Source organism: Alexandromys fortis, unplaced genomic scaffold, assembly GCF_014885135.2.
Source record: "Alexandromys fortis isolate MF-2015 unplaced genomic scaffold, M_Fortis_MF-2015_v1.1 scaffold_283, whole genome shotgun sequence".
Lineage (NCBI taxonomy): Eukaryota > Metazoa > Chordata > Mammalia > Rodentia > Cricetidae > Alexandromys > Alexandromys fortis.
Window position 1 is genome coordinate 895,837 of NW_026068164.1, and position 14,568 is coordinate 910,404.

A 14,568-nucleotide genomic window follows, 5' to 3' on the forward strand; every position below is an offset into this window, starting at 1 on the left:
CCTCCTCCTCCTCCTCCTCCTCCTCCTCCTCCTCCTCCTCCTCCTCCTCCCAAGGGTTCAAAGGGTTGTCTACCAAGAGGAGGAAGAACAGTAAAAATCCTGCTGACAGCACATGGGGGTATCTGGGTAGAGATCACAGGTGCGTATATGTGTAAGAGACCTACACCCTCAGGGGCTTCACCAAGTTAGATGGATGTTGGGTTGTGAAAACAAACCATTGCCTCAGTAACTGATGTATGAGGATAAGTGTGAGCTTTCCCTACGTTCTTATGTGCTTCTTTAACACTCTTTTCGGAAGCACTCAATTCTCCAGGATCTCACTGTCATGCCCAGAAAAATGGTAGTTCAATATCTCTTCACTGCAACTACATATATGTATGTATACACATGTGCACATCCATCTAACTCTACTGGGTAAACTGAAGCATCTGCCGACTCTAATACCTGCCATGGAGTAAGCAACACAGAAGCTAGAGTTCCAGGACAGCAAGCCCTAAACTGCTGCTTTCTTTGGCTGTTTCCTTTAAGATTCTCTGTTGTACTTTAATTCAACAGTCTTAGGATATTTCTATACTCACTAGATTTTTGATTCATTAGATATGTCCTAAGAACTAAGGGAATATGGCAGATGAAGAAAACAGCACAATTTCCTTTTTAAGCCTTAAAAGTAGGTACACTAGGGATGGACATGAAGTGGTCCAAGGTTAAGAATGAGAAAGTTCTTGTTTCAACTGATAAAACCAAGGGAACCCCAGCATCCCAACTTTTGATCTATCTCTAGGGTCACTATTATGCTAAGCAGACTAAACAATCAGGAAAATTGACTTCCTCCGTCTGTAAGACTACCCAGTCCTTACAGCAGCCATAAAACCAGATCAGTGTGTGACTATGAAGTATCTGGGACAATTATTAACTAGGATAATAGACCCACAGATTTGGGTATAGAGGTGGAGTATGAGAAATAGTCAAAGCTAGAATCATAGAAGGTAAGGATAAACAAACATAAGTAAAACCTGCTAAGTAATACTAAGAGCACAACTCAATTAGAAAAAGTGCAATGGTTCAGGAAAAAATCCTGAGACTCCAGCTATGAACTACCACTAAAGAGGAAGTGTTCGTGTTAATAGGCTTCCTCGGGGAAGAGGAAACTGGGACAGATGGGACAGTCATTATCATCCTAATAACTCATCATTGTCTGAAACCATACTAATTATACCTCTTGTCCTATTTTTACAAAATTGGGGAGAGTAAGGATACAGGAACACTCTTCCCAGACAAGGGGGTCATCAGAAAACCTCCCCGACATAGTTTTACCATTCCCAGAACTCTCTTTGTAATATCCTATGCCAGAGTTTTCTGGCCCAAATAGAGGTCACTGTCATTTCCTGTCCAATAATGCAGGCTTAGTAGGGAAGAGCCCTGGACTTGGATTCACAAAAGCTGGATACAGTTCTGGTTTAGGATCTTAATTTTTTACCCCCTGTGTAGCCCTGGCTGTCCTGGAACTGGCTCTGTAGATCAGGCTGGTCTTGCACATTCACTCTCACCTCTGAGCAGGGTGGATACTAGTCAACAGGAAGGTCTTTAGTCCCTCAAGGCTCTAACACAGACCTCAATTAGCATAAGCAGAGCTTATACTAATCTGGGTGGCAGCAGAGACTTCAGAAAAATAGATTTCTTTCTTGACTTTCATTCTAGTATGTAAGTGGCCTACGTACAATTCTGGCTTAGAGATAAAGTTGAGTCATTAAAACCACAAGCTGACTCAATCACAGCTGGAAATAGGAGCTGTAATACAATCACAAGGATTCTTCCCCTTGACACTCAAGCCATTGTTCTCCCACACCCTTCAGACCACAGCAATTGACATGGTACTTTTAATGAACCAGCCCTGATAGTAACACTCCTCTTCCAAGTCCTCAATGGGTCTTTGTGTAGGGTCACTTCTTCATGTCTCTGGAGACTGGAAGATTTTAACATTCCTGGAGGCTCTAGGGAAAAATTTAGTGTCTTTGAATAGAGACAGCTGCCTCTGGGAAAGGGAAAGACTGTAAGGCAGATAAGCCTGACAGTTTTCTGGTTCTTTGGCTCTCAGCCCTTGTCATGAGCAGTGCTTCTCAACCTGTGGGTCTTAACCCATTGGCAGATATCCTGCACGTCAATATTTACATTATGATTCAATAACAGTGATTTGGGATTTCCCTCTGTATGCCGTGATTACCAATGATAAATAAGGAGAGTGCTTTGGGCCTATAGCAGAGCTATAGGGGAATAGAGCCAGGTGGGGAAAACTAAACAGAATGCGGAGAGAGAAGCCATGGAGCCACCACCAGAGACAGAAGCTGGGGACTTTACCCGCCACACTGCCATGTGGCGATATACAGATTAATGGAAAGGGGTTAAATTAAGATGTAAGAGTTAGCTAATAAGTTAGAACTAATGGGCCAAGCAGTGATTTAAATAATATGGTTTCTGTGTGATTATTTTGGGGCTAAGTGGCTTGGAACGAAACAAGCGGCCTCCTCCCCTACCTAACAGTAGCAAAACTGCAGCTATAAAGTAGCAACAAAATAATTTCAGGATTGGTGAGGTCACCATAACATGAGGAACCATGTTAAAGGGTTGCAACATTAGGAAGGTTGAGAACTGCTGGTCATGGGGACAGTCAAGAGATAGCCAGACAAAGAGCAGAGCAGCAAGTTCCAGCAGTCCTGGAGGAAGCTTGCGACCCCTGGGACCTCTGTGCTTTGAGAATGGGGCCTTCAAAACTCCAGTCTTTCTATTTGAAGAAAAGATCCTAATCCTTGGTAAGACACTCTAAAGCCACTTTCTGTTATGCCTGATGCAAGGCCACACCCTTTAGATGATGTGAGAGTACCCAAGTCTAAAAAGCTCACAGTATAACTAGAAGTGTTTTAGAGGGTCTCCCAGATGTTTGGTAATCTTAGTAAACCAGATCAGAAAGATAATATTACAAGCTGAAGCAGATATAAACTATGCAGTCCTTGTTTTCAACTTCTTTTGATTTTAGTATTTCCGGTAAGTCCCCTAGAATTGTCTTTCTAACTGGGAGATAGTACTCTGACTAAAATCAGGTACTCTACTGAAAAGGTAGTTCTGAAAAAATCTTTTTCTCTACAAGCAAGTTCTGGTTTTTCACTAGGAAAGCAGCAGAGAATGGGGCATCCCCAGCAGAGGAAAGTCACTGATGCCTGGCTGCTTATACAGGAAGCAGCTGGGTCTCTAGTACAATTCCTCAGGAAAAGGCTTAGAAGGGAATTCCCCACCAAAGTCTGAAGCAGGCTGGGCTTAGTTAAGAGGCTCATGGAGACAGCACAGTGAGATGCATGGTACTTTTGATGGGCAGGAAACAGCGCTGTGAGAACATCTACAAAAACTAAATACCCAAAGAGTTGCTGTTAGCTGTACTCTCCACACAAAGGCCTATCTGTAAAACTGCAAGTCCTAACCAGAGTTCTAAGCCCTTCCTTCATACCCGCTTCTCCTTCTGAGACCATTGGAGCTAGGACACTGAATTTATACGGGCTAGTATAATCTGCTAGGGTCCTCCTTCCAGGTCTGTCAGCACTGGAGGTCCAGAAGCATCACTGTTATCTAGCCATCTCTCTACAGCAGTTTCCAAGTGAAGCTCATAGCAAATGTGTCTACAGAGTGGCCAGCAAATGGGGGCCAGGCTTTAACTTTGCCAAAGATGCTTCTGCAGTGCTCTTACCCTTTGACAGAAAGAAGCTATCACACATCTAGGCCTCCAAAGGGTCCTAGTGAGGACTTCCTCATGTGGAAGGAAGAGGCCTGGATAATACATTCTTAGTGCACAAAAATGGGAAGTTTCTAAACCCTCGAACATCACTCTGTTCTTCAGCCCTCAGCTAACATGACCAGGAGCAGAGGCCCCACACCCCCTCCAACACCCAATTGGGTTCCATTTGTTTACTTACCTTGACGGGGCCCTCTCTTTCGTCGGAATGCTGCCCCCGACTGCAGAGCTTCCAGAAGACTGTCCATCACACCCGTCTCATCTCCCTCTGTCATGGAAAAAGACAGAGGTGTAAATTCTTCAGCCAGACCAGCATAGCAAACACCAAGCTGCACATGAAGTGCATGGCTGCTGAATGGCTGTCCCTCCCCCACACCGGCTGGCAGCTCAAAACAGACAGAAAGGTTCACCCTCTCAGGTTTACTCTGTGTGTGTGTGTTTGAGAGTGCCTGAAAACGCACTGCTCACTAGGCAAACCCTGGGGCACTTATGGCAGTGCCACCCCACTCACACTAATCAGGACCAGAAGACTCCTAGGACTGTCTAACCTGAGTAAGCAGAGACCACAGCTATAAACCAAAAGGCAGCTATGACAGGCCATGCCTATATTCCCAGTACTTGGGAGGTGGAAACAGGAAGAGGAAGTTCGAGGCTAGCCCAGGCTACATAGGAAGTACGGGGGGGGGGGGGGATGCAAAGCAACTGTTATAACTATTATCAGTCCCAGTATCTGCATGAACCACTCAGGGCTTAGGCTTCAAAGGAGGATTAAAGGAAGAGAGCCCACTGGTCAAGACTGTATTTCACACAACTACTGCTTACAGTGGTTGTATCTTCCTTGAAGACAGCTCTGCATGTAAAAGCTGAAAGTAGCCTGGCTGGAATGCAAAGAGTTAATGTAGAATCCCAGTTCTAGCCAGGCTCAGTTTCCATGGCAACAGCTCAGGATAGTGAAATCTGAAACTGAAATCCCAAAGAGCTGGTTGGCTACTAACTAAAGACTAGGGCTCATTACTGTCTGCGCCACCTGCTGTCTGAACATCATCAGCGCAGCTGACCTACATTCAATTCCATTTGCACTCAGAATAGGGTAAGGTCCACTACGCCACCTGCTGGCTGGGCCCTTATCCCAAATGCTATTTGGGACTCCACCTTGCTCCCATTACATCCTATTCAATAAAGAAGTGGAAAAGCCCTGGAGACCCAGGGAAAATAGGGAGGGGAATGATGGATGCTTGGTGTAAATTTTAACATCGTTAGGGGAACAAAGTTGTTGGCTTAAATACAACTGAGTTAAGGTAAAGGAACTACCCTGAAGGTCTCTGGACTTGCTAGCTAACCACCTTGTTAGTCTCTACTGCTTGTCAGCCCCACAAAGCCCTCATTCCAGAGGCTCGCTGCCCTTCAGATCAGCCAGGGCCATGTGTTACATATGCTGCATTTACTGTATTTCCGCTGCCCACAGGAGTAGCGGGGGGCAGGGAATCCTCCACAGGAAAGAAGCAGAGACAGGAAACAGAGGGCCAGTAATTGAGACCATATGCTCAAACAAAGACATGCTTCTGATGGAGAAAGAGGGTGGCCAGCTTTTCACCCCCTTCCAGAAGTTCACTCCATTTATGGTCTTTCAGATGTGCATACAATATGTTAAGAGGTAATAGGAACACCGTACTGGTGAAGTAAGGAGAAAGAAGAGCTACTACAAGATGGGAGGAGTCAGACAAAGATTTTGGAAATCCAAAACATTTTACAGCAGGAATGAGAACAGGTCAGGAAACATTTTGGACAGGCAGAAGCACAGAGTACGTGGGACAGCAATTCCCAAATCACAAGGGCAATGAGACACAATCCAAGAGCCCGCAAAGGAGAGGAAAAAAATAAAACATGTTAAAATCCAGCACCAGGAGACTGGAGGTAGCTCTAGGTTCTGGGCAGAGACGCCGGCCGGAAACCCCTTCACATTCCCACCTGCATTCATGTCGATGAGCTGCTCTCGCTTCTGCTGCTTCTCCAGTCGCTCTTTCTCTGCCTTCTCCTTGGCTAGTTTTGCTCTCCGCATCTTTTCTTCAGTTTCCCGGCGCTTCTGATTCTCCTTGACTGCTTGCTGAAGCACAGAGTGGGGGAGACATGGACAAACAAAATCAGATGGAGGATATGTGGGCACGTGTGAACCCACCAATAACCATCAGGAACCCAATGAAAAATTAGCAGTTCACCCATACTCACTAAAAACATATTCCTAAAGTTGTGCAGATCCATAAAGAATTCTTCCACAGACAATTTCTTAGGGTCAAAGACGAAGTAGTCACCTAGCTCCTTATACAGAGTCTCCATGTTGGAGTGCATCATCTGCAGCTTGTTATACTGCTCCTGTGCATCTTTCACAAAGCTGTGCAGCCAGGGAGTAAAGGACCAAAACCAAGAGCAGAGCCAGGCAGAAGCACTCAAAGAAGTAGAATGGGCTGTGCAGCGAACACCAGATAGTACTGCTCACGATGGAGAACAGAAGCATTCTAAATATGCAGAGTGACAAACCATAAGCTATGGCTTACCCATATAACAGAAGCTGCATAGACTACTACAGACACAAGGCTGAGACAAATGCAGAAAAAGTACATGATGCGGTTTCTATGTAAAATAAACAACGAGTTGTCAATCAGAAAGTGGCAGTGCTTGGCTCTGTAAAGGGTGTGTCTGGAACAGGGGCTTTTAGTGAAGGTGGGTATGTTTATAACACAAATGGAACAGAGTAGGCACTCAGGGATCTGTAGTTTATCTGCAAGGTTTGCATTCCCTTCTACATTAAGTTTACAAATTGTGTATTTAGTGGCAAGAAAAATTCAAAGGTGAAAACTAAATATTGCCATCATCTATCCTACTCCCCAGAGGAGACTTTCCCTTCCTAGGGATTCAAGTCCTCCAGAAAGGATATAGTCATTTTCTCAACAAACTTGTCCTTTTCATCTGTGGCAGCTGGGAAATTCTGAACATCACGTTCCACATCCGCGATCTGTTTCTTCATCTGATCTAAGTTCTTCTGCAAGTTCTCAGCAGAAACTACAGGAGAGAAACAGAAGGACTTGCTGACCATCACAGCCTCTCTTAGCCTCACCTTGCAGTCACCCAGCTTAGGTACTTCCCTTTCTTATCTATGTACGCTCCTCTAGCCTACACATGCTCCTTTCTCTGAGTCACACGCTGGTTTTGATCTTTGCAATAAAAGCAGCGATTATTTGCTAACTGAACTTCCAACTTTCATACACTGTACAATACTAACAGAAGCAGACTTCATAACATTTTAAAAGAACCCATGGGTCCCCCATTGGTCTCATTTGTTTCAGGTAACAGGGGTTCAGAAACGGACATAGGTAGGAACCCAGAAGCAGGGTAGACATCTGTCCCATTTTAACCCGGTGTTTTGTCTAGTTCCAGACAATGGGACCCTCTGCTTTTTAGTCCAGAATGACAAAAGCTGTGGACCTAGACTGAAAGCACCTGCCTTCCAGCATCTGTGCATATGCATGTAGTATTCAAAGGCAGGAAAAAAAAACCCTTCCACTGGTACATAGGCTGTCTTCAGCCTCACACTCCTCCCTGTACCTTAGACACCTTAAATACCTAAACTCCCCTTTATTCTCACTTAAACTGATTTAAAGTCTGCAGTGCCCTATTTCTTTCCCCATATAAAGACGTTTTAGGCAACACAACCACCTTTTATTTTTCTTTTTTTTTTTTTTTTTTTGAGACAGGGTTTCTCTGTAGCTTTAGAGCCTGTCCTGGAACTAGCTCTTGTAGACCAGGCTGGCTTCAAACTCACAGAGATCCACTTGCCTCTGCCTCCCGAGTGCTGGGATTAAAGGCATGCATCACCACCGCCCAGCCAGAACCACCTTTTAAAAAAATTTTCAAATTATATTTATCTGTGCATTTTGAGTGGTGTGTGTGTGTCTGTGCTTGGGTGAGAGGACCACTTGTCAGAGTTTTTTTTTTTTTTTTTTTTTTTTTTTGTTCCTTCTAATATGTTGGTCCCAGTGACTAAATTCAGGTTGGAAGGCTTAGCAACAAGCTTCTTTACCTACTGAGCCATCTTGCTGGCCCAGAAGCACCTTCTAGCTTTCCCTACACTGCCTTACCTCGGCTGGCTTTCTCCACATGGGCAAGTTCATCAGGAAACTTGAGGACATCAGGGTAGTCATTCTCACATAACTCAGCCAAGAAATGCAACAATGTCATCTTCTGATCTGTAGACTTGGTGTCTCGGAGCTTGGGGTGAGAGGAGAAATCATTACTTGTCCCAAATCACCTTAGGCCAATACTGGGCTCCAGTAGCCTTCCCTCCGTCATCCTATCTAACCCCATGGTTTACCTTACAGAGGAAGCTGATATTGAAGCCAAAAGCACCAGCATTCCTGGAGCCAGCATTCATATAGTTTCCAACAAGCAGAGTGAGCTCCAGGAGGTTGGAGAAGTTCTCACTCTTACGCAGCTCCTCACATGCAGCAGTGACAGACACGATCTCTGGCTTGATATTCTCAACTTGCTCACTGAATTGTAGCTTGAAGAGGATGGCATTGAGGCGAGGTCGAAGACGGGGCACTGTGCCCATCTAGTGAGGAAGGCAAGAAGTTCCATTATGGAGCTAATGGAGAAGAGACACCAAAAGATACAGGCTGAGCCTCCTCTGGGAGATTGTAGCTCAGAGCAAGGAGGTGGAATGGGGGGAAGACATAGAGAAATTGAGTTGACTAAAAGATTCAAATCAGATCAGAAGCAAAGATCAAGTGACCAGGCTGGTCTCCAGAGGGAAGGGAATAAGGAATTGGAAAGAGTTGACTGCTACAGGCCTCACTCACCACCACGCCAAACTGCTCTGACTCAGCCAGATCGTCATACTCGTCCTTCAGTTCAGAGAGCATTTTTAACTGTTCTGGTTCTGGCATCTGTTTAATGAGGTTCTGGAAAAGAAAGTAAATGCGATGTGGGGTGAGCTGAAAGCCTGAGCATCGTGACTGTGAACAGGTTCCATACTCTGGCCAGGGATAATGAAGGAAGCATGGGGTGGGGCGGCTTGTGAGATGGAGGGTTCCTGAATCTGCTGAGGTACCGGCCCACAAGGGAGGGACACAGCAGCTTCATCAGCCAGCACTGAGTCAAAACTGCTCAAAGAAGCTCCCGCTCACCAAGCAAGGAGACGAGGCTGTGTACAGCTCTGCAGAGCCAGCTCTGACACAACAGCCTTGTTGCTTACCTGGATCATAGATTCGGTGAGAACAGCCTCATTCACCTCCAGGATAACATTCTTAATTTCTTGATAGGGCATGCGGAAGGAACCCAAAAAGATTGCTGCCAGAGAATGAGACAGAAAGACGGGTTCCTCTCCATTCCAGACTGTCCTGAAGACCACTGGGTCTAGGCAGTTGAAATCCACGCCCGAGCCCTGCGCTCGAGCTTCTACTGTCACCCATTCCTGCACACAAGCCACACCATGCCATGCAGTAGCTCTACTGCTCAGACGTTCAACAAACACCATGCCTGGGATCACAGAACTCTCAAAAACACCCACCTCCTGGTTTAGAAACCTCTCACAAAGCTGCCATTGCCTTGACCCGTTCATTCTTAAAACAGTCAAGTACCACTCCTGAGAAGCACACCATGTCCTTCAGTTCCCTCATGTTCTAATTTGACTCCTCAGTTTTATCAAGAGTCCTCTCTTGGGGCTGGAGAGGTTCAGTGGTTAAGAGCACTGGCGGCTCTTACAGAGGACCTGGGTTGGTTCTCAGCATCCACAGAGCAGCTCAAAACCACCTGTAATACTAGTTCATATACATCCAGCATTCTCTTCAGGTCTTCTCTCAGGCTCTAGGTACACATGCATACATGTAGGCCAAAACACAATTATCAAGTCTATAAAAGCAGCTCTTTCACCGGATGGTGGTGGTGTACACCTTTAATCCCAGCACTTGGGAGGCAGAGGCAGGCGGATCTTTGAGTTCGTGGCCAGCCTGCTCTACAGAGTGAGTTCCATCACAGCCAGGACTATTACACAGAGAAACCCTTTCTTGAAACCAATCCCCGTTTAAAAAAAAAAAAAAAACAAAAAAAAAAACAAAAAAAAAACAGCTCTTTCTCTTGACTACTCACTCCAGTTTCTCTATCTGACCCTATGCGGCCCTGGCTGTCCTTGAACTCACTCTGTAGATCAGCTTGGTCTTAAACCCAGAGCTCTGCCTGAGTGCTGAGATTAAAGGTGTGTGTTACCATAGCAGCTCTTAAGGTGACCCTGACATCTTTTTCCTTCATCATATGCAGTCAAGTCTATCTTTAAAAAAATCTTCTTTGACTCAATGTTCCCTTCTATTATCAACATATGTTTTCTCTCCTTTACATTCTGAAAACACAGTGATCTATTTCTTCAGTATTAGAACTTTCACCTATTATATCCTCACAGAGCCAATGAAAAGGCAGCACACAGTGCGTGCACTCTATAAAAGGTCCTATCTTGTCATCCCTGACTCAAATCTACTAGCCACTCTGTTCTTGGTGAACTTGCTTCACTCAGCTTCCACATTTGCTCAAGTGTCATTGTTCTTCACCTCCCAGCACCAGGAACTCTGTCTTTCTGCCTTGCCTTTTCGTCCTCGTTACCTTAGTCTTAGGTCCTGATCATCTCATTAGTTTAAAACAGCTCGTCTTCCTTCCTACTCTTCTCCTACTTGGAAACTGAGCCCGAAAATCACTTGCTAAAGCAGTCTTCCCAAAGCCAACAGAAGGCTGCAACAGCCTGATTAAAAGCTCCTCAGCAATTCCTACGCTGTAATGCCCTGCAGTTCTTTTAAAAAAAATTTATTTTATTTAATATTAAATATAAACATATTATTTAATATTTATTTTTAAATATTAAACAAAGCATATTATTAAATATGCTTTATTTAACTTTATGTGCATTGGTGTGAAGGTGTCAGATCCCCTGCAACTGGATCTTCAGTTGTGAGTTGCTATGTGGGTGCTGGGAATTGAACCTGGGTTCTCTGGAAGAGCAGTCAGTGCTCTTAACCACTGAGTCATCTCTCCAGCCCCAAATGACCTGCAGTTCTGACAGCACCCAGTCCTCTCACCCTCCCGAAGTGAGCTAGCTCTTCCCTTAACTCCTAGACCAGTCTTCAACCCACTTTAAACAGCACCTTCTTGAGAAGGCGTGAAGCCTTCTTGCTAGCGCATGCCTAGGTATTCTAACACACTTTTATGGCGGCAGCCACCTTCAGCCATTGTTTTGTTTTCCTGTCTCCACCAGACATATAAGTGAGGACAGAGATTGTCTGACCTAGTTTCGTATTTTTAGGATGAAATAGGCACTTCTGCCTTCTAGACTGTTCAACTATAAAACAATCTAATTGTATGCCCTCCTCCCCTAGTTCTGAGGAACTGAAACAGGGCCTAGGATGTGCTAGGCTAACGTTCTACTGCTAACAACACCCCAACCCCTCAATTCCTTGACTTTTTTTCCTTTCATTTTGCAGAGTGAACATAGATTTATTAAGAAGTGAGAAAGAACTCACACAAGTGGGAGGGGTCATAAAGGAGAAATAATGACCCAATTCCTTTCTAAACTATTTCCCATTTTAATATCATTCCATTGAGAACAATAATGTACTAATGTCTTTCTTCTATCATTTCCTAAAATAACAATCACTTGTGTTTTATGTTCCTAGACACACTCTTAGGAACAAAAATTAACATCACTTTAGTCTCTATAAAAAGACATCACTAACTTGACAGTGGTGGAGCATGTCTTTAATCCCAGCACTCAGGAGGCAGAGGCAGGTGGATCTCTGAGCTTGAGACCAGCCTAATCTAGAGAACGAGTTCCAGGACAATCAGGGCTATACAGAGAAACACCCTGCCTCAAAAAACCAACAAACCAAACAAACAAACAAACAAAAAAAGCGGGGGGGACGAGGGGGATGGGGACATCACAACAGACTTTCACTAGGTTATATGATCAAGCATAATATAAAAACTATGCTTGCTTTTGAAGCATATACTACAACTGGAATGATCAGCATGGTCCTGTGCAAGAAAGACATGCACATTTATGGAGCATTACTTAATTTTTTTAGTGCAAAATTTTTGTTTTTTGAGATAGGGTTTCTCTGTGTAGCCCTGGATGTCTTGGAACTTGCTCTGTAGACCAGGCTGGCATCGAAATCTTAGAGGTCCGCCTGCCTCTGCCTCCACCTCCACAGTAAAGAAAAAAATACACACACACACACACACACACACACACACACACACACACACACACATTTATTATCTTAAACTACATCACTCTGAATACCTATGGGTATGTGTACTAGTTTGGGTGATTTTGGACAAGTCATAACATCTGAACTTTAGTTTTCTCATGTAGAAAAATAAACAGTAATATAAGATTATGAATAAGCTTATGGAATATATACTCCTTCATTTATACAACACATGACTAGCATGTACCTAATAGAGTAGAGCCTATCACATGCCAGACTCTCAAATATTAGTTGGCCAAAAAATTAGTATCTATTACTCAGCATAAAGGAGGTACAGACTGATGGCTGAAATGAACAACAAGAAGGATAACACTGATCCTAACCACAAGTCAGGCAGTAACTATGTCACCTTGTGTGACATGCTGGAGTGAACGTGGGGAAGGCTCTCCAAGTGTAGAAGGCCCTTCGACCTCAATTTTCTCACTAACTGCAGCTCTCAGTCTAGAGGCAGAAGAAATATGGTAGCATATGCTTAATTTTCTGGGGTTACTGATCCTCCTCTGACAGTACAAGATTTACCTCACTCATTCTAAATGTAATCATTTTAGTGAACTGAAGTCACAACAGCAGCTGCATTCCTTATCAACAAGGATAAGGAAATGCACTGAGGCTGAGACCCTGCGGGAGATTTCCTGTTGACGCAAGGGAAAGAAGAACGCTGAAGAAGTTTGCCAGGCGTGATGCTGTCCATCTAAAACCCCAGCACTCCGAGGCTGAAGTATAAGGATTATCAGTTCAAGGACAGCCAAGTTAGTTATACAGCAAGACCCCATCTCAGTCCCTCCCCAACCCTCGTAAAATAAAATAAAAAGGAAACTGAGGTTAAAACCTGAGTCCTGTGTCCTCTTAGCTCTATAACTAGATACAACTCTAAAACCTTTACCTGCTTGACATAAAGCTGAAACCTTGTCAACACTGCTGTGCTACTAAAGGATTTGCTGAGATACTCAAGCCTCACTGTGCTCTGCCTGGCACAGAACAGGTACTCAACAAGAGGTGATTCACTTGAAGGGACCTAAGACTCAGAGAAATTATGTTCTTACAGGAACACCTTTGTGGGACAATATTATATGGGCACCGGACCCTGACACATCTTCACAATATTGCTGGAATCATAAGAATTACTCACAGAGATTCTGGGATGTCTTTGAGTCCAACACTTTTAGCTCTTTTACTTTTTTCTTTTGCACAGATTTCTTTTCTTCTCCACCTTCTTGATCCTTCTTGGCTAGCGAGGGAAATTAGAAAAATACCATTAAGGATACACCACCTCTGTATGTTACTGAATTGCAACTGTCCTGGCAGAATGGCCGTCACTCCTATCTCTCTATTGTATGCCTTCAAGACTAATCTCATCAGCCACTCTTCTACGGCTAAATGAACCCACAAGAATAACTCCTTTTCATTCTGCAATAGTCATCCATAATACTTTCCTTCTTAAGTAGAATCTACCTACAGAACATCAAACAGACTGGATCAAAAAAAGTGCCCTCAATTCAAGAATGGATAAGGAAAATGTGGTACATTAACAAAATGGAGTACTACACAGAAGAAAAAATAACATCTTGAAATTTGCAGGCAATGGATGGAGCTAGAAAACATCACTTTGAGTGAGGTAACCTAGCCCCAGAAAGACAATTATCACATGTACTCACTTATAAGTGGTTTTTAAACACAAAGCAAAGAAAACTAGCCTACAAATCACAATCCCAGAGAACCTAGACAACAATGAGGACCCTAAAAGAGACAGACATAGGTCTAATGTACATGGGAAGTAGAAAAATACAAGATCTCCTGAGTAAATTGGGAGCATGGGGACCTTGGGAGAGGGTTTAAGGGGAGGGGAGAGACAGGGAGGGGAGCAGAGAAAAATGTAGAGCTCAATAAAAATCAATGAAGTTTTTAAAAAATATACTGTAATACTGTAGGAAACAGGGACCACACTGGGTAGACATACTATAAAATACTGTCATATTCTGGAGGAAACAAGGATTGTACTGGATAGATGTAACTGTATAATGTAAAGTGGTGTCAGCTTCTTAGCCATAGAGCAATAGCTCTGGAAGTCAACTGCTTCTGAGTATGAGAATGGCATACTCGAGCACAAGAGTGGCAGAATACACTCAACATTACCCCCTTTTTTTGATTGTTTTGAGACAAGATTTTACTAAATAGCTCTGGTAGATCCAGAACTCTTACTCTGTAGATCTAACTGGCCTTAAACTGTCAACAATCCTCCTACCTCTGCCTTCCAAGGAGTGTGATTACAGACATGTACACTAACGCCTGGTTATAACATACGTCATTTTTTACAACATTTGAAAGACCACATTCAAAACAATAACCAAGTTAAATGACAAAGGTACACAAAACTAAGTCTTCCTTGGGCTAGGTGTACGGTCAGTGATAGAGTACAATGCCTAGTACTGCAGGGAAAGTGTCATTTATTCCTCTGACCTAGGAGTTCCAATTCAAGAAATGAAAACT

At 43.8% G+C, this 14,568-nt stretch overlaps 1 protein-coding gene across 1 annotated transcript in view; it reads right to left on the bottom strand.

Annotated features, from left to right (window-relative positions):
- Diaph1 (diaphanous related formin 1) overlaps positions 1-14,568 on the bottom strand; it is a 95,409-nt gene that overhangs the window by 4,145 nt on the left and 76,696 nt on the right. The window contains exons 17-25 of the mRNA XM_050127947.1: positions 13,211-13,309; positions 9,027-9,121; positions 8,632-8,733; positions 8,145-8,384; positions 7,912-8,041; positions 6,711-6,835; positions 6,005-6,169; positions 5,747-5,882; positions 3,960-4,046 (exon numbers count right to left, since the gene is read on the bottom strand). Coding sequence (XP_049983904.1) covers positions 3,960-4,046; positions 5,747-5,882; positions 6,005-6,169; positions 6,711-6,835; positions 7,912-8,041; positions 8,145-8,384; positions 8,632-8,733; positions 9,027-9,121; positions 13,211-13,309 — 1,179 coding nt within the window. The remainder of the gene's footprint in view (positions 1-3,959; positions 4,047-5,746; positions 5,883-6,004; positions 6,170-6,710; positions 6,836-7,911; positions 8,042-8,144; positions 8,385-8,631; positions 8,734-9,026; positions 9,122-13,210; positions 13,310-14,568) is intronic.